This window comes from Ovis canadensis, chromosome 8 (genome assembly GCF_042477335.2).
Source record: "Ovis canadensis isolate MfBH-ARS-UI-01 breed Bighorn chromosome 8, ARS-UI_OviCan_v2, whole genome shotgun sequence".
Taxonomy (NCBI): Eukaryota; Metazoa; Chordata; class Mammalia; order Artiodactyla; family Bovidae; genus Ovis; species Ovis canadensis.
In genome coordinates this window covers 21,536,086-21,560,544 of record NC_091252.1, presented here as the reverse complement: position 1 = coordinate 21,560,544, position 24,459 = coordinate 21,536,086, and the positions used below count along the sequence as shown (strand labels likewise).

At 39.4% G+C, this 24,459-nt stretch overlaps 1 protein-coding gene across 17 annotated transcripts in view; it reads left to right on the top strand.

Moving 5' to 3' along the window:
* Positions 1-24,459, top strand: part of SNAP91 (synaptosome associated protein 91) — a 172,168-nt gene that overhangs the window by 57,962 nt on the left and 89,747 nt on the right. For all 17 annotated transcript variants that reach the window (XM_069598999.1, XM_069598991.1, XM_069598997.1 and 14 more), the window contains exons 3-8: positions 3,909-4,051; positions 4,685-4,760; positions 5,503-5,605; positions 7,561-7,654; positions 10,079-10,190; positions 20,504-20,610. In XM_069598999.1, the coding sequence (XP_069455100.1) occupies positions 3,909-4,051; positions 4,685-4,760; positions 5,503-5,605; positions 7,561-7,654; positions 10,079-10,190; positions 20,504-20,610 (635 nt within the window). The remainder of the gene's footprint in view (positions 1-3,908; positions 4,052-4,684; positions 4,761-5,502; positions 5,606-7,560; positions 7,655-10,078; positions 10,191-20,503; positions 20,611-24,459) is intronic.

Genomic DNA, 24,459 nt, shown 5'->3' with positions numbered 1-24,459 from the left:
ATCATTCCACCCTCGCCTTTTCCCCCCAGAGTCCAAAAGTCTGTTCTTTACATCTGTGTCTCTTTTGCTGTCTTGCGTATAGGGTCGTCATTACCATCTTTCTAAACTCCATATAGATGCGTTAATATACTGTATTGGTGTTTTTCTTTCTGACTTACTTCACTCTGTAAAATAGCCTCCAGTTTCATCCACCTCATTAGAACTGACTCAAGTACGTTCTTTTTAATAACTGAGTTAATATTCCATTGTGTATATGTACCACAGCTTCTTACCCATTCATCTTCCAGTGGACATCTAGGTTCGTCCGTGTTCTGGCTATTGTAAACAGTGCTGCGATGAACACTGGGGTACACGTGTCTCTTTCAGTTCTGGTTTCCTTGGTGTATATGTCCAGCAGTGGAACTGCTGGGTCATACGGCAATTCTATTTCCAGTTTTTTAAGGAATCTCCACACTGTTCTCTATAGTAGCAGTACTAGTTTACATTTCCACCAACAGTGTAAGAGGGTAGCCTTTTCTCCACATCCTCTCCAGCATTTATTGTTTGCAGACTTTTGGATCGCAGCCATTCTGACTGGCATGAGATGGTACCTCTTTGATTTATTTTTTAATTGGAGGATAATTGCTTTACAATATTGTGTTCGTGTCTGCCATACATCAAAATGAATCAGCCATAGGTATATGTATGTCCTCTCCCTCTTGAACCTTCCTCCCACCCCATCTCACCCCTCTAGACTCAAACCCAGTGCTCTGTCACATTCATCATTTTTTTTTTTTTACAGCTTTACTCTGCACATTTGCTAAAAATGTCCTCACTCCCCTCCCACGTCACAGCTGACTTTAGGGTCCCACTCAACTCTCCTTTCCATGGCATCTTTGCTAATGCCCCACCACATTCTCAGTGCAGTGTATGGATCACAGCATTTACAAGCATTTACTTTGGGTACCTACTTTCTTCAGACCATTTGCAATCTCTGTAATAACGCCGTGCTCCGTCGCTTTGGCCATGTCCTGTATGACTGTTTACAACTCTATGGACTGTAGCAGGCTGGGTTCCTCTGTCCATGGGATTTTCCAACTAGGAATACTGGAGTGAGTTGCCATGCCCTCCTTCAGGGGATCTTCCCAACTCAGAGATCAAACCCAAGTCTCCTGAAGCACCTGCATTGCAGGCTGAGTTTTTACTGCTGAGCCCCCAGGGAACCCCTGTGATAATTGAATTGCCAGTCCATGTCTGACGTAGGGTGCAGCATGCTTGGGGCTGGTGCATGGGGATGACCCAGAGAGATGTTGTGGGGAGGGAGGTGGGAGGGGGGGTCATGTTTGGGAACGCATGTAAGAATTAAAGATTTTAAAATTAAAAAAAAATTAAATAAAATAAAAAAATAATAAAGTTATACACAATGGAGTATTACTTAGCCATTAAAAAGAACACATTTGAACCAGTTCTAATGAGGTGGATGAAACTGGAGCCTATTATACAGAGTGAAGTAAGCCAGAAAGAAAAACACAAATACAGTATACTAACACATATATATGGAATTTAGAAAGATGATAACGATAACCCTATATGCGAGACAGCAAAAGAGACACAGATGTATAGAACAGTCTCTTGGACTCTGTGGGAGAGGGTGAGGGTGGGATGATTTGGGAGAATGGCATTGAAACATGTATAATATCATATAAGAAATGAATCACCAGTCTAGGTTCAGTGCAGGATACAGGATGCTTGGGGTTGGTGAACAAGGATGAACCAGAGAGATGGTATGGGGAGGGAGGAGGGAGGGGGGTTCAGTATTGGGAACACGTGTACACCCGTGGTGGATTCATGTTGATGTATGGCAAAACCAATACAGTATTGTAAAATAAAGTAAAAAAAATGAAGTTAAGGAACCAAACCACAGGTATATTAAGTGATTTCTCTGAAGTTGTACATCTAAATGGTTGCTGAGCTGGGCTCTGGACCTGGGCTCTTTCCTGCTCTGTCATCTTGCATCTCTGTATTCTTCCAGGGACTTCTTAATTATCTGAGCATGTATTCATCTGCTCTGATCAGCAGTACATTTCCACATCACCAGTTCAATAAATAAAGGAATAGAAGAGCTTGTAGCTGATAATGAGTTTCAGGTATAAAGCAGTCCTATGATATAATCTTGGAAAATCATGTTAGAGCATAGCAGTTTGTCTTTTTCAAAGAACTGTTTGTTTAGATTTAGGGGAAAGTATTTTGGTTATTATACATTGTGTTCAACACATGTTTACTGCGTGCTGTGTTCTCCAAAGCCCTGCCAGGAAACAGACATTGGTATGATTGTTTCCATCCTCAGGGAACTATAGGAACTTATGACAGACAGACATCTGATGTGGATGTGTGTGTGTGTGCGTGCGTCAGTGGTGTCTGATCTTTGCAACACCATGGACAATAGCCCGCCCACTTTTAGGCACTAAGAATAAAATGCCTCAGGTTTTTAAGCAGAGGAACATGTGACTACATTCAAATAGGACCAGGAAAGATTTCCTTAAGAATGAGTAGAATTCCAATAAAAGGAGACTTTATGGGATGGCTGTTCAGGGACTAGAAGTTTAAAATAAATATAAAGAAAGAAATCTGGTTTGGTCTATTTATAATTCATATCAATGATTGATACCCTTTAATCTTAGATAAGAGCTATTTCAGTGATGGAGTATCGATTTAAAAAATTTATTTTTTTGTAAAATAGATGCATAAAACAAATGTGGAGCTTAATGAGTACTAAGTGTGGATTTTAAGTGAGAAACAGGGTGGGTTTGTCGTTGCATTTGTTGCATGGAATATCCTAGGCCCTGGGTATCGCATATGGTCCTCTGTAGGGTGGGGATGACCTCTGATAGCATTCTCGCAGTTTTGTTTTGCTAAAGAGGTTACCTTGCGCTGTTGCAGTAGTCTTCTTAAGGCCACACTGCCCCAGAGTGGCTTCGCTTCTGTTTCTTAGCACATAATCTTTGGTTGCCTCAGCTAATTTTTTGACAGTGCTCTATTTTCTGGATTCTGGGCAGCCTCTTTTGGGGCTATAGACCTTTTTTCCCCCTGAGGTACAGCTGGAATCACAGCTGATATGTAGATGTGGACAGTCAATGTGTTACAAAGATTTGCTCTCTTACGAACTGAGGTCAAATCATAGTAGTTTAATGCCTGTATGATTGGGAGATGATTGGGGAGAATGGCATTGAAACATGTATAATATCATATAAGAAACGAATCACCAGTCTAGGTTCGGTACAGGATACAGGATGCTTGGGGCTGATGAACAGGGACCCAGAGAGATGGTATGGGGAGGGAGATGGGAGAGGGGTTCAGGATTGGGAACACATGTACACCTGTGGTGGATTCATGTTGATGTATGCCAAAATCAATACAGTATTGTAAAGTAGCTTTAGATGGGTTTAGAGGAATTCTTCCCTCTTTTAGTGTTATGTGTTCATTAGCACCCATCAAAATTAAAATCCACATGAAGTAGGCTTTTTGATATACTGTTTCAGCTGTTGCCTTCAGATGGTGTCTAGAATAAACATCTGCATGTTTGAGACATTGTTCTAGAAGTGCTAACAAAAAAGATTAACATGAAGCTTAGCATTCCTGGAGTTTGTTATTTCTAAAAAATGACACTGGGGCCAGAAAATGGATTAAATTCAGAAGAAGATACAGAAGAGAATTCAGTAGAAAAAAAAAAACCCAAGAAAAAGTAAATACATTGGGTAAATGTAATTATTAATATGTATTCATGTGTGAAAATATTACATACAGTTTCACAGTTGTCAATGCAATTTTGGACTCATACTTTTGTAAACAGGTTTAAATGTTTAAAATTTGAAATGAATTTTTTTTACACAATCATTTGTGTTATTGACCGAAATCTTCTATTCTTATAGATTTGATCCAGGCTACCAATGAGACCAATGTTAATATTCCTCAGATGGCAGACACGCTCTTTGAGCGGGCAACGAACAGTAGCTGGGTGGTTGTATTTAAAGCTTTAGTCACTACACATCATCTCATGGTTCATGGAAATGAGGTAAAATTCATAAACCCAAGTTTTCTTGTTTGGGCAGGGGAGGGAGACTGATAAGCCTTAAGTCTCTTTACACTTTTACTAATTAGAAAAATAAGAGGAAGTATATAGGAAAGCCATCTGGAGTACAGTTTTACTCTTCTGTTAACCTATTTTTCAGAAAAATGTTGTTAGACATGTGTTAAATATGTATATACCATGTAAACATATTAATGGACGAAAATGTTAGGAGAAAGAAACAGCAAAATTGTTTTTCCCATTGGAAGTACTCCTTTGTGCCTCTGTGTGAAAATTGCTTACATAACAGTGTTTCGTTTTGGAAAATACTGACAAACTAAAAATTAGCCATTTTATATGGAATGCCTACTGAATCCTATTAAATTCAAATGTTTCTGTTATATACAGAAATGCAAGATCATAAAACTTAATTCTGATTCAGAATTAAGTGAATGTGATTCAGTTTTTATTCCCCATTAGAGAAAATGGGAGACTAAAGAAACTATACTGAGTGAAAAAAAAAATCACAATGAGAATGCATATTTTTAGAAATTCCCTAAAAATTCCCTTTAATATCAGAAATTGTTGAAATTAATGCTTTCAGAATATTGATATTTGATTCTGATTTTTGTTTTTCAGAGATTTATTCAGTATTTGGCTTCTAGAAATACCCTCTTCAATCTCAGCAATTTTTTGGACAAAAGTGGATCCCATGGTAAGAATATTATGTTTTATAATTTTCTTGCTAATGTTTTTGGTACAGAATCTTTTGATTTTTTTAATTCAAAATAATTCATTGAAAATCACTGTAACTGATAGCTCCACTGGATATCTAAGAATAAAATATAAATGTAACTATATAGTTACTTTATAGTAGCTTTAAAATATTTAATTGTTGGACAACTCAGCATATGAATTATATATTAATTTTATCTTTTGTCTTTCAGTATTTACCTTAAAAAATAACAGTGGACATGCTAGACTCACAGTTGTTTGTTTATGAAGGTATAGGAGGCAATTAAGTTAAAAATACATTCCCAACTTAAAAGTACTTGGTTTTAAATGTTTTTGTAAATTAATAGGATTTGTTCTACAATCATGTGTTCATTCATCATATTTTCTGGTTGTCTGTTATGTATAGGCAAGCATACCAAGCATGAATAGTTCTCAGATAACTACATGTATTAAGTCTGAAATAATGAACAAAATCGCAAGGAAACCTCAGAAAAGACATTCTGTGCAAAGATGGTAGCATAACTAAATGGAATAGTATTGGAATGTCTCATGCCAAAAGTATTTTTGCCTGAAGTAGGATTTTAAATGAGGCCTTTCTGGTATAATTATTTACCTCATCTTAGAATTATTTACATTTGAGGAGTTTAAAAACATTGAAACTAAGCAAAGCACAGTTGAGCATATTTTATTAATTAGTTTTATTTCCTCTGCCCTTCCTCCAGGTTATGACATGTCTACCTTCATAAGGCGCTATAGCAGATATTTGAATGAAAAGGCCTTCTCTTACAGACAGATGGCATTTGATTTTGCCAGAGTGAAGAAAGGGTATGTTTTTTTTTTTTCCTCACACTTGTTTGTGCAGAGTAAGTATTTGAGACATACTTGATTTATCTTAACTAAGTTAAATACCAACTAGTTTACAATCACCTTAAAAAAAAAAGAAATTCAACTAGTAATATTATGAAAGTTAGCCTTGAGGTTGCAATGTTACTGTGCTTTTATTTTCATGCAGAAAATCTGATTTGCTGCTCAAAGGTGACATGGTACAACAGTTTATTTTATTAAAATCAACTCAAAATTCTTGAATACTTACATACTTTAAAATAATTTTAAGTTGAGAGAATTTAAACAAGTTTCATTTAAAAGAATGTGGCTGTAGCTGACAATAATTATTTCAGTACATTTTGTTTGAGGTGAAACTGAACTGTGTGTATGCACGGAGATCTGTTTTTGACAGGTGATACTGTTCTACTATTATCCATTGTTGTTGCTGTTGACCTATTAAGTCTTGTCCCACTCTTTTGCAACCCCATGCATGTAGCCCAGCAGTCTTCTCTGTCCATGGGATTTCCCAAGCAGGACTACTGGAGTGGGTTGCCATTTTCCTCCTCCAGGGGATCTTCCGGACCCAGGGACCAAACCTGCGCCTCCTGCATTGGCAGGCAGATTATTCACTACTGAGCAACCAGGGAAGCCCATGCTATTATACATGCACACACACAATACAAACACACCATAATTGAACTGACAGTACTCATGGCCATTGAGTTGATGATGCTATCTAACCATCTCTTCCTTTGCAGATCCTGTACCCATTCATAGTTTGAAATAATGGCAACATATAGAAAATTTAATATTTTAGTCTCAAGAATCAACCCAAAAGATATAGCTCTATTTTCTGATAGCTGACCTAAATTTGGCTGAAAAATATAATCTTGCCTGTTCAAAACAGATTAGTTTCTTGTGGGTGAAAATTTTATAAAATTAAGATTTTGGCTTTATCCCCTTCTATTAGAGATGAGTCTGGTTCATATGCCTTCCCCTGGCTTCTTATGTGGCCCTGGGAAGCCTTAGCTGATGTTCTAGCTTGATCATGACCTCTCCACAGTAGGGCCACAGCCTTCTTAGAAACTTCTGAACCCTGAATAGGCAAATAAGGGCACTTGGGGATGCTCTTCCTGCCCCAGAAGTGGGAGAGACCCCACTGCCATTATCAACCTGTTCACATCACCTAGGCGTTTCCTCCACTGTTTCGGTCCTGCTGCCCCTTGACTATTTGGATACAGGGGATCCTTAGGAGGCCTGCAGTGAGTGCTCCCTGCAGTGCTCCATGTAGTCTCATTCTCTTCAGCTGGTTATTTACACTCAGCTCTTTTTGACCAACCTGCAAATCAGAATGTCCTTTTCATCACTTGATGTTTAATAGTATAAATTCTACTCCTAGTCTACAGGTTTTGAAGTCTTACCAAGACATGTTTTATCTCTCTGTCAAAAATAAACAAGCTAGGATTTAGGGAACCTAGAGTGTTAATACTAGTATTAATATTTTTGTTGTAGACTTAGAAAAGTCCATTCATAAATTCAACTGGCCTCTTCCATCCAGACCACACTGAGGGTGGTGCATAGAAAGCATTGCCTGTGTATTTGAGGATTGTGAGTACAGAGAGGAGAACAAACATGGCCTCTTCATATCTCAAAATCAACCTGCAAGGTCTCAGATGGTAAAGAATCCACCTGCAGTGTGGGAGACCTGGGTTTGATCCCTGGGTGGAGTTCCCCTGGAAGAGGAAATGGCAGCCCACTCCAGTATTCTTGCTTGGAGAATCCCCATGGACGGAGGAGCCTGAAGGGCTATAGTCTGTGGGGTCGCAAAGAGTTGGACACAACTGAGTGACTAAGCACGCACAGCACAGAAGGAAAATAGCTTAGAACAATGTGCATGGTCTCAAGTTTTCCACATACAAGTAAGTTTTGCCTTTTCCTTTCTTTATTAATTGTAGGGCTGATGGTGTCATGAGGACAATGGCTCCTGAGAAGCTGCTGAAGAGCATGCCCATACTGCAGGGACAAATTGATGCACTGCTGGAATTTGATGTGCGTACCTCACCAGAAAATGCATCTTTATGCAGTCATGTTGCCTTTTATTGGAAAGTAGGCTGCAGATAAAGAATTTCCTCAGGAAGTAGATTTAGATTCCCTTCATGTCGGTGAGGGAGAAGGCACTGGCGACCCACTCCAGTACTCTTGTCTGGAAAATCCCTTGGATGGAGGTGCCTGGTGGGCTGCAGTCCATGGGGTCGCTAAGAGTCGGACACAACTGAGTGACTTCACTTTCACTTTTCACTTTCCTGCATTGGAGAAGGAAATGGCAACCCACTCCGGTGCTCTTGCTTGGAGAATCCCAGGGACGGGGGAGCCTGGTGGGCTGCAGTCCATGGGGTCGCTAAGAGTTGGACACAACTGAGCGACTTCACTTTCACTTTTCACTTTCATGCATTGGAGAAGGAAATGGCAACCTACTCCAGTGCTCTTGCTTGGAGAACCCCAGGGACGGGGGAGCCTTGTGGGCTGCCATCTATGGGATCGCACAGAGTTGGACATGACTGACATGACTTAGCAGCAGCAGCAGTAGCATGTCAGTGAGGGGCTTCCCGGGTAGGTCAGTCGGTAAAGAATCCACATGCAATGCAGGAGACCCTGGTTCAATTCTTGGGTCGGGAAGATTCCCTTGGAGAAGGGATGGGCTACCCACTCCGGTATTCTTGGGCTTCCCTGGCAGCTCAGCTGGTAAAGAATCTGTCTGCCATGTGGGAAGCCTGGGTTCGATCCCTGGGTTGGGAGATTCCCCCGAGAGAAGGCAGTGGCAACCCACTCCAGTGTTCTTGCCTGGAGAATCCCATGGACAGAGGTACAATCTGGGGTTGCAAAGAGTTGGATACGACTGAGCGACTAACACTTTCATTTTCATGTCAGTGACCTGGATGAACACTTAGTTTAGGCTGTCAGTGCAGTGGAGATAATTTTGGTTGCCCAGACTGTCAGAGCAGTTTACAGGTGTTAAATAACTTCAGTCATGGAAAACCACAAGCAGTGCATTCTTGGAGAGATGTATGTTCAGAGCAGGATGGTGGCCTCCTGTTGTGGTTGACAGGATCAAGTGGCTGCAGAAGGGACATCCGGCAGGTAAATACCCCAGACTGCTATTAAAAACCATTTTATACAGTCTGCCTGTGTGACACCATCCGCAGAAGAGAATTATTTTTCTTTTTCTTTTTTTTGGCTTTTATTTTATTTATTTATTTTTAAAAATTATGTCATGGTCCTTCTTTTGGATGATTCCAACATGACGTGTTTCTCAAAACCATACCTGTGTCACGACTCTGGTGTAACTACACTAGTTCATACATGTGATAAGATTATATAGAACTGAACACATTTGCAGCAAGTAAAATTGGAGAAATCTGAATAAGATTGGTATATTGTATCGGTATCCATATCCTGATTGTGAGACTGTACTATTATTCTGTAAACAGTATGTGAAATCTGTTTTTTTTTTTTAAATAGCTGCATGTGGACTTACAGTAATTTCAAAATAAAAGTTCAATTAAAGAAACATATCTGATCCATGAAAATAAAATATTCTGACATGTAGGGAGAGTTATAACTCACATTGTTAGCTTTCCTCTGTTATGGTGGTTGGCTAAAGCAAAGATTTTCCTCAAATACTATTATTTGAAATCTCTGTTAAGATTATTTGGGTTAGTCTGTCACCAAGTCCTAGTTACAGCACCCAACTCCTGTGAAATTTCAGAAAAAGCAGCAAACCATGTTACTGTCTTATGAAAGATTCTACAGTAAGGAGTTCCCTTAGCTATATGTGGAACTACTTCCCTTAACTTTTTTGTCTTTATTCATTAATTTTTCTTAGCTTTCCTTACCTTTAATGGTGGTATTGTCTTAATTAAAAGAGAAAAGAAGGCATAGAATGAGAAAGAGCAGAGCAGGGATCGGGAAACGGGAAGAAATTATTCTTCTTTGTGTTGGTGATTAGAGTATTGGGTGGGTGCTGGGTAAATGCTATGAGTCTGAAGAATTATTTTAGGGGTAGTTGGCTAAGGTGTCTATCCCTATGCTAGGCTTCCTCCCTGAGTCACTGCAGGCCCCTGGTGTCTGAACCCTTCCAAAGAGACCATTACATATGGGGAGGGAAAGAATGTACTATACGATAGTGAAAGCAGCAAGAGGACAGGTGTTCAGAAGTTGGGTTTGATTTATCTATGGGTCATTAATCAAATGTGTATTTTTCTTATACTTGATAGGCCAACTTCATTGACTTAAGTTGAAGCAAACAATTGGCAATCCTTTATATATTAGTAGGATTACTGAAAAGAGTTATATAGCATCTGTTGAATATGAGTCAATTTCTTGGTAAATAGTTTGAGACTTTTTAACACGCTCTGAGAAAAATTGTCATTTGATGACTTGCAGATAACAGATGAAATTTTCGTTTTTTTCTAGGTGCATCCAAATGAACTAACAAATGGTGTCATAAATGCTGCATTTATGCTTCTTTTCAAAGACCTTATCAAACTTTTTGCTTGTTACAACGATGGAGTGATTAATTTACTTGGTAGGTAGAATTACTGTATGGTGTCTATGAAGAGAGACTATATCAGAAGAGATTTAGATATGCAGAGATTTAGATACCACAGACTTCATAAAAAAATCTGAAGACATGACTCAGTCAGGTCACACTTCTGTGAGTGTTCTTACGTCAAGGTTAAGTGCAGGGAATGGAAAGCACTCTAGGTATTTTCAGCAGAAAGGGATTCCATACAGGGGTTTTGGTGCTTAGAAAATTTTGGATTGACTGCAGGAGCACATTTTGGGCTTTGCCTCTTGGATTAAGACTCATAATGATTAATAACTTCCACTGTGCTGACAACCACCTCTGAAGCCACCCATGACTTGCTCCTATTTTGAAGTAATTCCACACGTCTCACCATCTTTCCTTCCACATAAAGTGAAAATGAGATAGAGATACTGCTTGACGATTGGCCGACAATAAATTTCTTTCTACTGACAAGTCACCCCTTCCTGGGATGTAATGATTCAGCAGACCTCTTCCAGCTGGTGCCAGTTTGAGAAAACATCTCTAAGTCAAGCTTGAATTCTCTTTTCTGTCGGCTGGTCATAGAAAACTCCCCAGCGACAATAGGCATCATTGGATGGGGAGAAACAGTTATCCAGAAGACATAGGTGCTGTGGGAGTTGAGCCGCCTGTTCATACAACCTTACCTGCATGTTCAGGAGCTACTCCAGGCTGATCTCTTATATTACCACCTCCATTTGGTGATGGATCATACTCTTGCACTTGGTCAGCTTTATGGTTTGGTGTATTAGTTACTGCTTGGTCTTACGATCACTCGATGTTCTCTGAGGTCAGAACCCTCAGTCTCTAGAAGCAAGCCAGGAGCAATTTTTCTGAAGGAGATTAGTTACTGTCTAAGAAAGATAATGGCCCTGCTTCAAAGCGCTGAAAGTGTCTACTGTGATTTCCTACTGGTGTGTGCCAGAGCCGTCTGGCAGCATTTGGATCTGCTGCAGACACTCCGGGTGCCTTTCCATCTGCAGGATCTAAAGCCCCATGGTGCTCCAGGTTGGGGCAGTTGCAGAGTCATCCTTGATCTGGGCCCTGCTTCCATGTGACACCATACCGGATGCTCTGTTTAGAGCGGCACACACACGTGTTGCGTGTATTACCTCAAAACTGAGAAAAACTCAGCAAAACACCTACATTTTCGTTATAGGAAGTGCAAGGTGAAGCAGTGTGTTTTTCCTGTGGAGGGGACCTTTGGACCCGCAGAAACTGCATTGAGGTAGCAGATCCCTGGGCTTTCATAGACTCTCTTTCCTTCCCTTTGACCTGCATGTGACTTATTAAGGCACCTACCATATATGAAATTCTTGCCCACCAGCTACAGTCAGCCTGATGTCATCAAATAGTATCCATTGACATTAGGACAGCCAGAGAGATTAATATACTTAAAATAAGACAGTGAGCATATACTAGCATCCTTGCCAGATGAAAGCAAGCTACTTCTAATGGGCTCTGCTTACTGGACTAGGTACAAAAGAACTTGTTAGTTTGTTAGATGCTTATCCCATGTCAGAAACTCTGCTGATTTTATGCTGGAAAGGACAACACATCTGGATGTCTGCAAGTAAGAGTCATCACCTGATCAAGTTTCCAGTAAGCTGTGGTTCATCTCTAAAATCCACTTACCTTTTGCACAAGCCAGATATGAAAGTTTAACTGGGAATATGATGGAATTGCTACGCTGTATATTTGCAGAGATCAGGAAGCCAGTGTGAGGATTCTGCTAGATTCAGAGTATTTCTATTGCATCTACATATTCAGAAAACTGGGGAAATAACCAATGTTAGTTTTGTGCATCCACTGATTATAATTTTTTAAATCTCCTAATCCCCAGAAAGCCTTCACTCAGATTGGTAGAAAATAATAGCAACATTTTGGGGATCCCTAGAGAATAGCATCGGCTTAGAGTCTGTGTCCCTGGAAACTGGGTATGTCTCTTTCCCATGTGTGTAGTCACTCTGGTAAATGTCCCTTTGCCATAGAGTAGGCATAGATACTTTGGACTATCTTTCAAGGCTTTGACTCAAGAATATCTGGAGGGCTTATTAAAATTGAGATTGTGGACATTAACCCAGAGTTTGTAATTCAGTAGATCTGGAGAAGGCAATGGCACCCCACTCCAGTACTCTTGCCTGGAAAATCCCATGGATGGAGGAGCCAAGTAGGCTGCAGTCCCTGGGGTCGCTAAGAGTCGGACATGACTGAATGACTTCACTTTCACTTTTCACTTTCGTGCATTGGAGAAGGAAATGGCAACCCACCTCTTGCCTGGAGAATCCCAGGGATGAGGGAGCCTGGTGGGCTGCTGTCTGTGGGGTCGCACAGAGTTGGACATGACTGAAGCGACTTAGCCGCAGCAGCAGGAAGGGCTTGAAAGGTACCATTCCCATTGATCTCTGGGACTTCCATTCAGGAACCACTGTGTTAGAGCTACTCACAGATGCTCAGGCCAGTATTTTGAATCGGTGATTTTTGGCCTGTTGACTCACACTGATGAATTATCAGTGACAACACGAAAGAGAATGTAGTGGCCCTTCTATCCTGTTCAGAACCTTTAGAATTTGTTTGGTTTCCCTAGACTTACATCAATTAGGATTGTCCAATTCAGGAGGAAAAAGAATACAAGACATCTAGTTCAGTTTGTTTTCAGATCAGCATGAGTAAGTTTTTGATTATAAGTAAGTCCCCTAGAATATCTGGGAGCTACTTATGTTAAATTTTTTTTTTTACAATTTAAATTTAACTCAAGGTCGTGTATCTTATCTGGCAGCCCTACTGCCAACATGATCGTGGGCAGTCTTGCACTGCTTTTAGTATGTATGGTTTTTTCCTCTTGAGGCAGACTTTGTACTTGTCTCCCGAGGGCAGGCTGGATTGCTGGGTTCTACATCTCATTCTCCAAACTGGAGCAGTTGGCAAGGGGGAAAAGAGAAGTAGAGGGATGGGCATAAGGAGGATTTTTATTTCCCTGTGCCAGGTGGGTTTCCCAGGTGGCACTGGTGGTAAAGAACTCGACTGCCAATGCAGGAGACAGATGCAGGTTTGATCCCTGGGTTGGGAAGATCCCCTGGAGGAGGAAATGGCAACCCACTTCAGTATTATTGCCTGGAGAATCCCATGGACAGAGGAGCCTGGTGGGCTACAGTCCATAGGGTCACAAAGAGTTGGACACGACTAAAATGCCTTAGCACGCACATGGAAGGTGGGGTGATTATAGAATCTCCAAGCAAGGCAGGACCAACATCTTCAGACCAAGAAGGCAAAGCTTTTTCCAGCAAAGGGAGCTCATTTTGATTTGAATCTACCAAGTACTTTTCTGTCTCAATAAGAGCCCTGATGTTCACAGAGGAGACCACGCTGCGGCTAGAAATTTAATTTAGCCACACATGTTATAATTCAACAACTTACAAGATTAGACTCTGACTTTAGGGATGACAGCCCTGTGACTGCAAGGATAAGATTATTGCAGGGCAGCATGGAGTACCATAGTCTGACTGGAGCCTTGAGCCAATCATTTTAAATCCTGTGTTGTCATTTTCCTTTTTAAGCTCTCGGGTGGAGTCAGAAGCAGGCGCCCTCCCCACCGTTCCATCTGCCTCATTCTCTTCATGGTTCTCTCCCAGCCGCTGCTTGTTCTGATAAGCTTCATTCTAAGGTGCTCATTTCAGAAAACCACAGGCCATAATTTAAGTAATTATTTTGCTCCTCTGCAGCACAGATTCCATGAATCCATTTCTCCTCTAGTTGCAGGCAGTCATCTCTGCCTTCAAATTCAGTCAGGTTGCATATCTGATCCCAGACTACCCCCCCTTTATTTTTGAGGGTCTGATTTCTAAAGCCAGTTCAGCATGGAATATTGTGTCTATGCCAGAAACAGAAACCACTCTGTGTATTCTAAATAGAAGAGGATTCCAAACAAGGGGTTGGGTCCTCATGTAATTGCTGGAAGCCTGCAGGAACTGGTTCTGGGCTCGGCCTTGGGAGATGCTTCTGAGGTAGTAAGTTCCTGTGCCCTGGGGAAGCTGCTGCTTCTGAGGCACTCCTTTAAGGTGTGCTGAAACCGCCTTGGCTGCCTTGCAAACTGGAAAGCTGGAAAAGCGACCCAGGACGCTGTAATCCAGGGACTTAGGGAGTCAGAGCCAGTGGCTTTGACTGCGACCGTTACCCTCAAAGCCCAGGAAGCTGGAGGGTAGCAGTGGAGTGCTGAGGAAGATGTCTGCCCTCCCAGGAGCTCATCACTTGCTGTAAGAGGAAGCTGGACGGGTACAGGGAGCCTGCTGCTGCCTCAGTTTCCCCTTCCAGATCGCCCCAAAGTCTGTCTAATGTACAGAGCTGAATCTGCCATCCTGGCTTCTCACGAGGATAGAAAAAGACTGGACTCGGGTGCACCAGAGACTGTCGAATACAGGTCCCTGGGAAGTTTTGCCTTTTGTGGGGAAAAATTCCCACCTGTGGCTTGCCGTTCAAAGCCACATCACTTTTATTTCAGGTGGGGGAGTTTGTCAGCAAGCCAAGTAAGATTTTTGCCAACCGCTTTTGCTGACTGACCTTCCTACTCTTCTTTGTGGCTCGTAAATGTGAGCTTGTGCTGAAGTTCATTTTCAGCCATGTACTATTTGGCTTTTTCTGTATGCTCTTCACTGGAAAACTTTTATCTCCATTATGATGAGTCTCACATCTATTCTTTCAGTTCTTCCCTTCCTCCTCAGCTTCGGTTTTGCATGTCTACCGATTTGTTGACATTTAAATACTGTGTTCTTTTTTATGGAATTTTAAAAAATTTGGTTCAGTCGGGTCTTTGTTGTGGCACACAGGATTTCACTGCGGTGCACAGATCTCTGGTTGTGGCACATGAGCTCAGTAGTTGTGGTGCATGAACTCAGTAATTATGGCACGTGGGCTTAGTTGTGCTGTGGCATAGGGGATCTTAGTTCCCTGACCAGGGATTGAACCCATGTCCTCTGCGTTGCAAGGCAGTTTCTTAACCACTAGACCACCAGGGAAGTCCCAGACACTATGTTCTTACCTAAAACTTGGCAGTCTCTGAAACAGCTCTTCAATTTGTCCTTGTTAACCTCCTTGTTTCTGTTTCTAATAATTATAATTAGTTATAATAATTAGTCTTCTAAACCTGAAACGTCAGTTTGAAACTCTCTTTGAGTTCCCCATTTACTAAAATCCATGCCAGTCAGAAATGATTCATTCTCATCCTCTCTCCCCAGGGTACCCCCGTTTCATCCCCGCTTCTGTTTCAGGAACATTTGATTTAATGCCTTTATGATTGATTTAGCGATTAAAGGTATTAAGTCACATGATTCTATTCTGTTTTTGTCTTGAACAGTTCCTTCCTTCAGTGCCGCTGAGCTTTATGTTGACTTTTTGGAAAGATTGTACTAAACATAGATTTTCTCCTTAAAATAATAACACTTCAATAAATATTTTTATTTAATTAGAAAAAGAAGGTCTCTTGGCTGTGATTAGGAGCAGAAAAGAAGAAGAGTTGTACCTTTTAAAATTAGAGACCTGAGTTCTCAAAAGTGCTAGTTGTACACTCTGGCATTGAATGGTCTTTGTTCATCATTGTTGTCAACTGGGTCTTATAAAAGTAACACTCTAGGAGATAAAAACTACACTCAGTACCCTGAGTGTTTTGAGACAGGTCTGTTTGTGTTTGTTTACTAAATGTACTAAATGTAAACAAACACAAACAGACCTGTCTCAAAACACTCAGGGTACTGAGTGTAGTTTTTATCTAAATGGTGTTGGGAATTAACTCTATATTATAGGTTAGTTTCAGTCAAGGTTAGGTGGTCTGAAAATTCTTTCAGAATTTTCCACAGTTTCTTGTGATCCACACAGTCAAAGGCTTTGGCATAGTCAATAAAGCAGAAATAGATGTTTTTCTGGAACTCTCTTGCTTTTTTCATGATCCAGCGGATGTTGGCAATTTGATCTCTGGTTCCTCTGCCTTTTCTAAAACCAGCTTGAACATCAGGGAGTTCACGGTTCACGTATTGCTGAAGTCTGGCTTGGAGAATTTTGAGCATTACTTTACTAGCGTGTGAAATGAGTGCAATTGTGTGGTAGATTGAGCATTCTTTTCCATTGCCTTTCTTTGAAATTGGAATGAAAACTGACCTCTTCCAGTCCTGTGGCCACTGCTGAGTTTTCCAAACTTGCTGGCATATTGAGTGCAGCACTTTCACAGCATCATCTTTCAGGATTTGAAACAGCTCAACTGGAATTCCATCACCTCCACTAGCTTTGTTCGTAGTGATGCTTTCTAAGGCCCACTTGACTTCACATTCCAAGATGTCTGGCTCTAGATTAGTGATCACATCATCATGATTACCTGGGTCGTGAAGATCTTTTTTGTACAGTTCTTCCATGTATTCTTGCCACCTCTTCTTCATATCTTCTCCTTCTGTTAGGTGCATACCATTTCTGTCCTTTATCGAGCCCATCTTTGCATGAAATGTTCCCTTGGTATTTCTGATTTTCCTGAAGAGATCTCTAGTCTTTCCCATTCTGCTGTTTTCCTCTATTTCTTTGCATTGATCGCTGAAGAAGGCTTTCTTATCTCTTCTTGCTATTCTCTGGAACTCTGCATTCAGATCCTTATATCTTTCCTTTTCTCCTTTGCTTTTCGCCTCTCTTCTTTTCACAGCTATTTGTAAGGCCTCCCCAGACAGCCATTTTGCTTTTTTGCATTTCTTTTCCATGGGGATGGTCTTGATCCCTGTCTCCTGTACAATGTCACGAACCTCATTCCATAGTTAATCAGGCACTCTATCTATCAGATCTAGGCCCTTAAATCTATTTCCCACTTCCACTGTATAATCATAAGGGATTTGATTTAGGTCATACCTGAATGGTCTAGCGGTTTTCCCTACTTTCTTCAATTTAAGTCTGAATTCGGCAATAAGGAGTTCGTGATCTGAGCCACAGTCAGCTCCCTGTCTTGTTTCCGTTGACTGTATAGAGCTTCTCCATCTTTGGCTGCAAAGAATATAATCAATGTGATTTCGGTGTTGACCATCTGGTGATGTCCATGTGTAGAGTCTTCTCTTGTGTTGTTGGAAGAGGGTGTTTGCTATGACCAGTGCATTTTCTTGGTAAAACTCTATTAGTCTTTGCCTGGCTTCATTCCAGACCACCTGATCTACCTCTTGAGAAATCTGTATGCAGGTCAGGAAGCAACAGTTAGAACTGGACATGGAACAACAGACTGGTTCCAAATAGGAAAAGGAGTACATCAAGGCTGTATATTGTCACCCTGCTTATTTAACTTCTATGCAGAGTACATCATGAGAAACGCTGGACTGGAAGAAGCACAAGCTGGAATTAAGATTGCCAGGAGAAATATCAATAACCTCAGATATGCAGATGACACCACCCTTATGGCAGAAAGTGAAGAGGAACTAAAAAGCCTCTTGATGAAAGTGAAAGAGGAGAGTGAAAAAGTTGGCTTAAAGCTCAACATTCAGAAAACGAAGATCATGGCATCTGGTCCTATCACTTCATGGGAAATAGATGGGGAAACAGTAGAAACAGTGTCAGACTTTATTTTGGGGGGCTCCAAAATCACTGCAGATGGTGACTGCAGCCATGAAATTAAAAGATGCTTACTCCTTGGAAGAAAAGTTACGACCAACCTAGATAGTATATTCAAAAGCAGAGACATTACTTTGCTGACTAAAGTCTGTTTGGTCAAGGCTATGGTTTTTCCTGTGGTCATGTATGGATGTGAGAGTTGGACTGTGAAGAAGGCTGAGCACCGAAGAATTGATGTGTTTGAACTGTGGTGTTGGAGAAGACTCTTGAGGGTCCCTTGGACTGCAAGGAGATCCAACCAGTCCATTCTGAAGGAGATCAACCCTGGGATTTCTTTGGAAGGAATGATGCTAAAGCTGAAGCTCCAGTACTTTGGCCACCTCATGAGAAGAGTTGACTCACTGGAAAAGATTCTGATGGTGGGAGAGATTGGGGGCAGGAGGAGAAGGGGATGACCCAGGATGAGATGGCTGGATGGCATCACAGACTCGATGGACGTGAGTCTGAGTGAACTCCGGGAGATGGTGATGGACAGGGAGGCCTGGCGTGCTGCCATTCATGGGGTCGCAAAGAGTCGCACACGACTGAGTGACTGAACTGAACTCAGTCAAGGACTTCATGACCAATTCTCTGTTATCTAAAGTTGGAATCTATAGTGGGGCAGATATTTGCAAGCATTTTTCGCTCTGGCCTATGAATAAGAAGATGCTTCCCCTACTGACTAATGGTCGTTAGTAAGAGTCCACATGCAAAGTCTTGGTTTGTTTCACTGGAATGAGATACCTTTTCATCTGGTCCTTTTCCTAGGACGGTTATTCTGTGAAAGTCAGTACTAATATGACAAAGGACTTTATTAGCACTTTGTAAAGATTCATGTTATAAATGTCAGTATTTGATCATTTCAAATACTGAAAATCTATGTGTTATCTTTAATATGAAAGAAAAACACATTTCTAGGCCCATCCCTTCTGTTAAAAGTGTCAATTTCTCTGGTTTCTAAAGGGATAAGAGGACTTCAGCTTTGCACTGATCAGTACCTGTTGCCTTTCTGTGTCATTACCACTGTTTCAGAAACATGAGATTATAACCTAAAACCATCATCATTGAATCTCTTTTGTTCCTTAATCCTGAATTACCAAGAAAAATAAAACACAATAATACAATATAAACAATTTAAAAAGCGTGTGAAGGAGACAAAAATTGCTTAAAATTTTGGTGCATTGGTTCTAAGAGGAAGTTGGGATTATTCAGCTTGATTTTTCTTTTTGTGTTATCGCTGAAGATCTGATTCAAAGACATAAACTCAGATTATAGTTAAAAAAAATTAAGTTAGACACTTAGAAGAAATTGTTTATGGGAAGGTTGTTTTAAAAGAAAAAAGTGTTTTACAGAATAAGTCCTAATTTTCAAAGGTTTAAACTGGAAAGATTTGTTCCCGTATAGCACCTCCATAATTCTGTCTCTAGTTTAGAACACAGGGTAGGGTGGATAAAGAAGGTACCAATTAAAATAAATAAATTTTTATATTTTTAAAAAAGAAGGTATCCTAAAATTTGGTCATTTTTTAAAAGAGCCACTTTCCTCTCAAATCTTAACAAGTAGAAAATAGTATGTGTTTGTTTTCTTGGTCTTTTTGCTTCTCTTGAATGCCCTACAGGGGAGATCCATGTTAAAAATTAAAATTATCAAAAGACTTTCAACAGAAGGTATTGAGTAGCTACCCTTGATAATTAGTTCTTTGTGTAATTATATATTATTCAACTTAAGAAAATTAAAAATACTTTTGAGGTAGTAAAATAACATGCTGAATGAAATCTAGAACTTTCAGATGTGAGAAGGCATAAAAATAGCCTACATTTAACCATATGCAAATATAAAATGATGAAGATACTGAGCCATCAGTTACAATCTAAGGTTCCCCGGGAGCTATATTGGCTGACTGTGTCTCTATCTGCAATGATGATAATTTTTCCCTGAATGAATGGAGGCCTGATTGGCTAGGGAAACCACTGTTAACATACTAGTTTTCTTCAAAACACGTATGGAGAAGATACAGTCTCATACGGTAATTATTATTCATGGCTGAATTCTAGCCTTGGGAGGCAGAAGAGAGCAGGAAAAGGATTCTGTAATTCTCTCTAGAAAGTTAAAGATTGTGAAAGAGGATATGATTATAGACTAGGAAATATGAAACTCCACTGATTTATAACTAAAAGAATAATGTTTGAAAGAATTAGTTGATGACCAGTAAGAGCAAATGTTATTTATATGGAATGTAGACAATTTAAGGAATTCTTTATCAGGGACGTTTATAGATGATTACTTTATAATAAATAGATTTCTTTATAATGAACTAGTAAGAAAATAAGGATGCTGTAGGATGCAGTCATAACTTTTGAGATTGTTATCAGAAAGAATTTGGGGTAATTTTCCGAAACTGAGTACTAGGGTATGTGGATCATGAAGTAAACCTGTCGTTACAATGAATATATTCTTCTACTTTGAAGGTATTTTCATTATTTAAATTGTTTCATGCGAGACACTGTAGAATGTAATACCTTTCTTGAACGACTGAAACCTCCCTTGTTTAGGTGTTTTCATACTTAGCATATGTTTTAGTGCCAGTTGTTTTAATTCAGACATTAAAGTTATAAGTAATAGTATCAGTGTAAGCTTGGAAGAAGATTGAATATAATACTCTTTTTGAAATGCTTATCTGCCTCTTCTAGAAAAGTTTTTTGAAATGAAGAAAGGACAATGTAAAGATGCTCTGGAAATCTACAAACGATTTCTAACTAGGATGACACGCGTGTCTGAATTTCTAAAAGTTGCAGAGGTAAGTAATATTAACTCATATATCTGGAGTAAACAATAGAATTCATAATCTGGAAAGACATTCTGCTGCAGAGTCGCAATGTGTAGGGGCAGAAGTCATCTCATCCAGGTTCTCACCCAGATCTGTGCTCTATACTTCTGCATTTCAATCAGATCATTCTATGTCCAAATAAAAGTTTCGTGGATGCTCAGCTCACTCACAGCTTTGCAAGGTGGTTCATTCCTCTGTCCCACCCTATGACTATTCTTGACTGTAAGAGAGTTATTCCTTTGTATTGAACCCTAGAAAAAAGTCCTTAAAAAGTCTGTCCATTGTTCTCACTATGTAAATGATAAACCGTGAACTCTTTCTTACTTTATTATTTTATTATAATAATGCAATATTTTTCTTTACTTTCTTTATTACTTGGTCAAAATGATTTAAACACAAGAAAAAAAAGGAAACAGTATAATTAAGTTTATAAAGTTTATAAATTGTTTCTTAAGGATGTCTCTTTATAAGTAATCACAGTAACTGTGTAGCTATACAGTCCTCTTCCTGGGGTTATCCGTTAACTGGTGTTTTCTCTTACAAAATCCAATGATTGACTCATACTGATAGTGGAGATTATGACAAATTTACTACAGTCCTTTGTCAGGATGAATTATGGGTTCCCTGGTATGTCAGCTAACTGATTGCTAACCCCTCAACTTTGTGAGAGGGGTTCTGAAGCTCATCAGCAAAGAATAAAATGGTGTGGATGTGGGACATTTATGCCATGTTTTTGCTGTTTTCACCATTTTCAGGCTATAATACAAGAATAGGAGTTTTATACATGTAATTTCAAAAGTGCTCTAGTCTGTGTTATTTTTCAAATTTCATTTATTCATAAGAATGATAATTGTCACATTCAAATTCCAAGATCAGAATAATCTTACAGAATCTACCTCTTGAGCTTAGACCCGTTCAGTTTATAATCAGAATTTTTTAAAAAATTATATAATATGGAAAACAAAAGGTAAAGATTAGCTGTATAAATTAATGCTTTAAAGCATTCATATGTACTTCCATGGGTTTATTGAAGTTGGTGGCCTTTAAGAAAAATAGAACTTCTTGAAACTTTTGCTGCTACACAAGTTTTTTGTATTTGATATGATTTTCCCATGATTTAACCATAATTATCAGTATAATCTAGTAAAATTTGCCTACTTTTTTTCTGTGAAAATATACCTAAGCACCCAAGGCAGAAGGTTATTTCACAGTTCAATTAATTCCTGGTACACATTCTTCCCAGTGTTATCATCTGATATTGTGTATATCAGAAAAATAAAGCATTGGACATGTTACAGTTTGAGGTATATGTTTCTCTAATCAACATGAAAAGGCTGAGATCAAGGTCTTCATGAGAAAAGGGATACTTATTATCAATTCATTCCATTCTTACATGTAAACTTTTATTTTGTGTCGCTTGATAACCTCATGTTATCTCAGACTCATTTTAAGCTGCTGAGGACATATACAGAAATTAGATGTCATTTTGAGAGTTTTAAGTATTTTTGTTTTATTCAAACTTTATGACTAAGACTTTTTGTAGATTGGATGGAAAAATAGTGAAAGTGAGTTGCTCAGTCATGCCCAACTCTGCAGTCTCATGCACTGTAGCCCACTAAGCTCCTCTGTCTATGGGATTTCCTGGGCAAAAATACTGGAATGGGTTGCATGCCCTTCTCCAGGTATCTTCCTGACCCACGTATCGAACCTAAGTCTCCTGCAGCTCCTGCATTGCAGGCAGATTCTTTACCATCTGAGCCATCAAGGAAGCCCAGAATGGATACTAATTGACAAAGCTGTTTTTAGTAGAATAAATATTAATTGCAAGGGGCTGTGTTCTCTTTCATATTTAAATTACGTTGTCCATAATTTAAACACTAACTGAATACCAATGTTTAGTGGTTTGGTTATGAATGTTAAATACAGAGAATTTTCAACAAACGTACACCCCTTCTCTTTCTACTAAAAGTGATTGTGTGGGTACATATGCATGGACTTCCGCCCGGTCAGCTGCCCTGCAGTTAACACCATTTGTCTGAAGGATGTGTACGAGACTTCCACAATGTTGTTTATGAAATATGACTTTATTATAGGCTGTTTGGCAAATGTTAACATTAAATTGTCTGTCATATTAAAAGAAATATCCATAGTTCCTATGCCCGTATCCAGATTTTGCAGAGGAATTGCTTGAAGTACAGAAAACTTGCCATGTTTTGAATTCTTATGCTGAAGCTTCTAAAGCAGACAGCTGAAACTTTGTAAAATGGTTATTTAACAGGTAATAGGCATGTCTGCTAAACTCATTTCGCTTTTATAGAACGAAGTTATTCTTAGTTTGTGATTCCAAGGTAAATACCAACTCATAGGAGTTATGTCTCCCAGAATACTTAAAGACAGAAAGTGATGAGATTTCTGTAATACAGTCACACTTCAGCTCTATCCCCCTAGTTAAGTGTTCAGAGCAGTAAAAATAGCAAATAAAGGAAGAATTCCTAAACTGTGCCTTAACAGAGTTACCCACTTAATAGAATCACATCACCTTTTACCTACATGATTCCATTATTAAGAATCTATAATGCTTTTGGTTTCCCTGGTGGCACAAACGGTAACAAATCTGCCTGCAATGTGGATGACCCAACTTCAATCCCTGGGTTGGGAAGATCCTCTGGAGAAGGGAACAGCTACCCTTTCTAGTATTCTTGCCTGGAGAATTCCATGGACAGAGGAACCTGGTGGGTTACAGTTCATGGAGTGGTAGAGTCGGACACGAGTGAGCATCTAATACACACACATAATGCTTTAATTTCAAACATGCTGACTTCATATTAGTATTTTAATAGATCATCTCAAGAGGTATTGATACACAGCAGTGTGAAGCTGCCTTAATTTATAATTCCATAATTTGAAAGAATGTGAGTTTAAGGATGACACAGACAGCTCCCAACAAAGAATTACCATTCCAAAATGTCGATACCGCCAAGGCTGAGAAAACTTTTTGGAGATACAGAGAAGGCAAAAGGAAGAAGTTAGCTCGTTTATGTCACTCATGTGGATTTTCCACTCTCCAGTTTGACATACTGACTTTGCAGAAGCCTGATGCTTACACTTCCTGTGTGTGCTTCTTTTCCATCAGCTTAACAAAGCACTTTAATTCTCAGAGACATACGTTTTTCTGTAAGCCTCAATTTCCTCATTTATACAGCTTAAGAGAATTAAAGTTATGGTTTGTATTTTATCCCAACTTTTTATTTTGAATAATTTTCAAACCTATAAAAAGAGTTGATAGAGTTATATAGCGAACCCCTGTATACCCTCTTCATTGATTAAAAAAGTGAGTCTATTCCCATATTTGCATTCTTACTAGCTCTTTCTTTTTCTATCCCTCCCTCCCTTCTCTTCCTTCCCCAAGCTACCAAGATTAAAAATTCACATGTGCTTTTATCTAGTAATTCTGCTTCTACAAATGTGCCCTACAGATGTATCCACACAGGTGCAAAATGATGTGTGCAGCATTGCTTGCAATGGCAAGAGATGGGAAGCAACTTAAATGTTCATTAATAAGTGACTTGTTAAATAAATTATAGGATAAGGAAGTTGCTTCAAAATATATAAATACATAATTATTTCCCACTTTACTATACAATAACAGTATACCATATACACTGGGATTATACTTTTCATTTGACAAAGTGTCTTACAGCCATATCCATATTAATATTACAGAGTTTCCTCATTTTTTGAAGCAGCTTCCTTCTAGTTGCCATTAACCATGGAGGAAAGTTTTTACAATTCAGTTTCTTAAGTTCTTTTTTTTGGGGT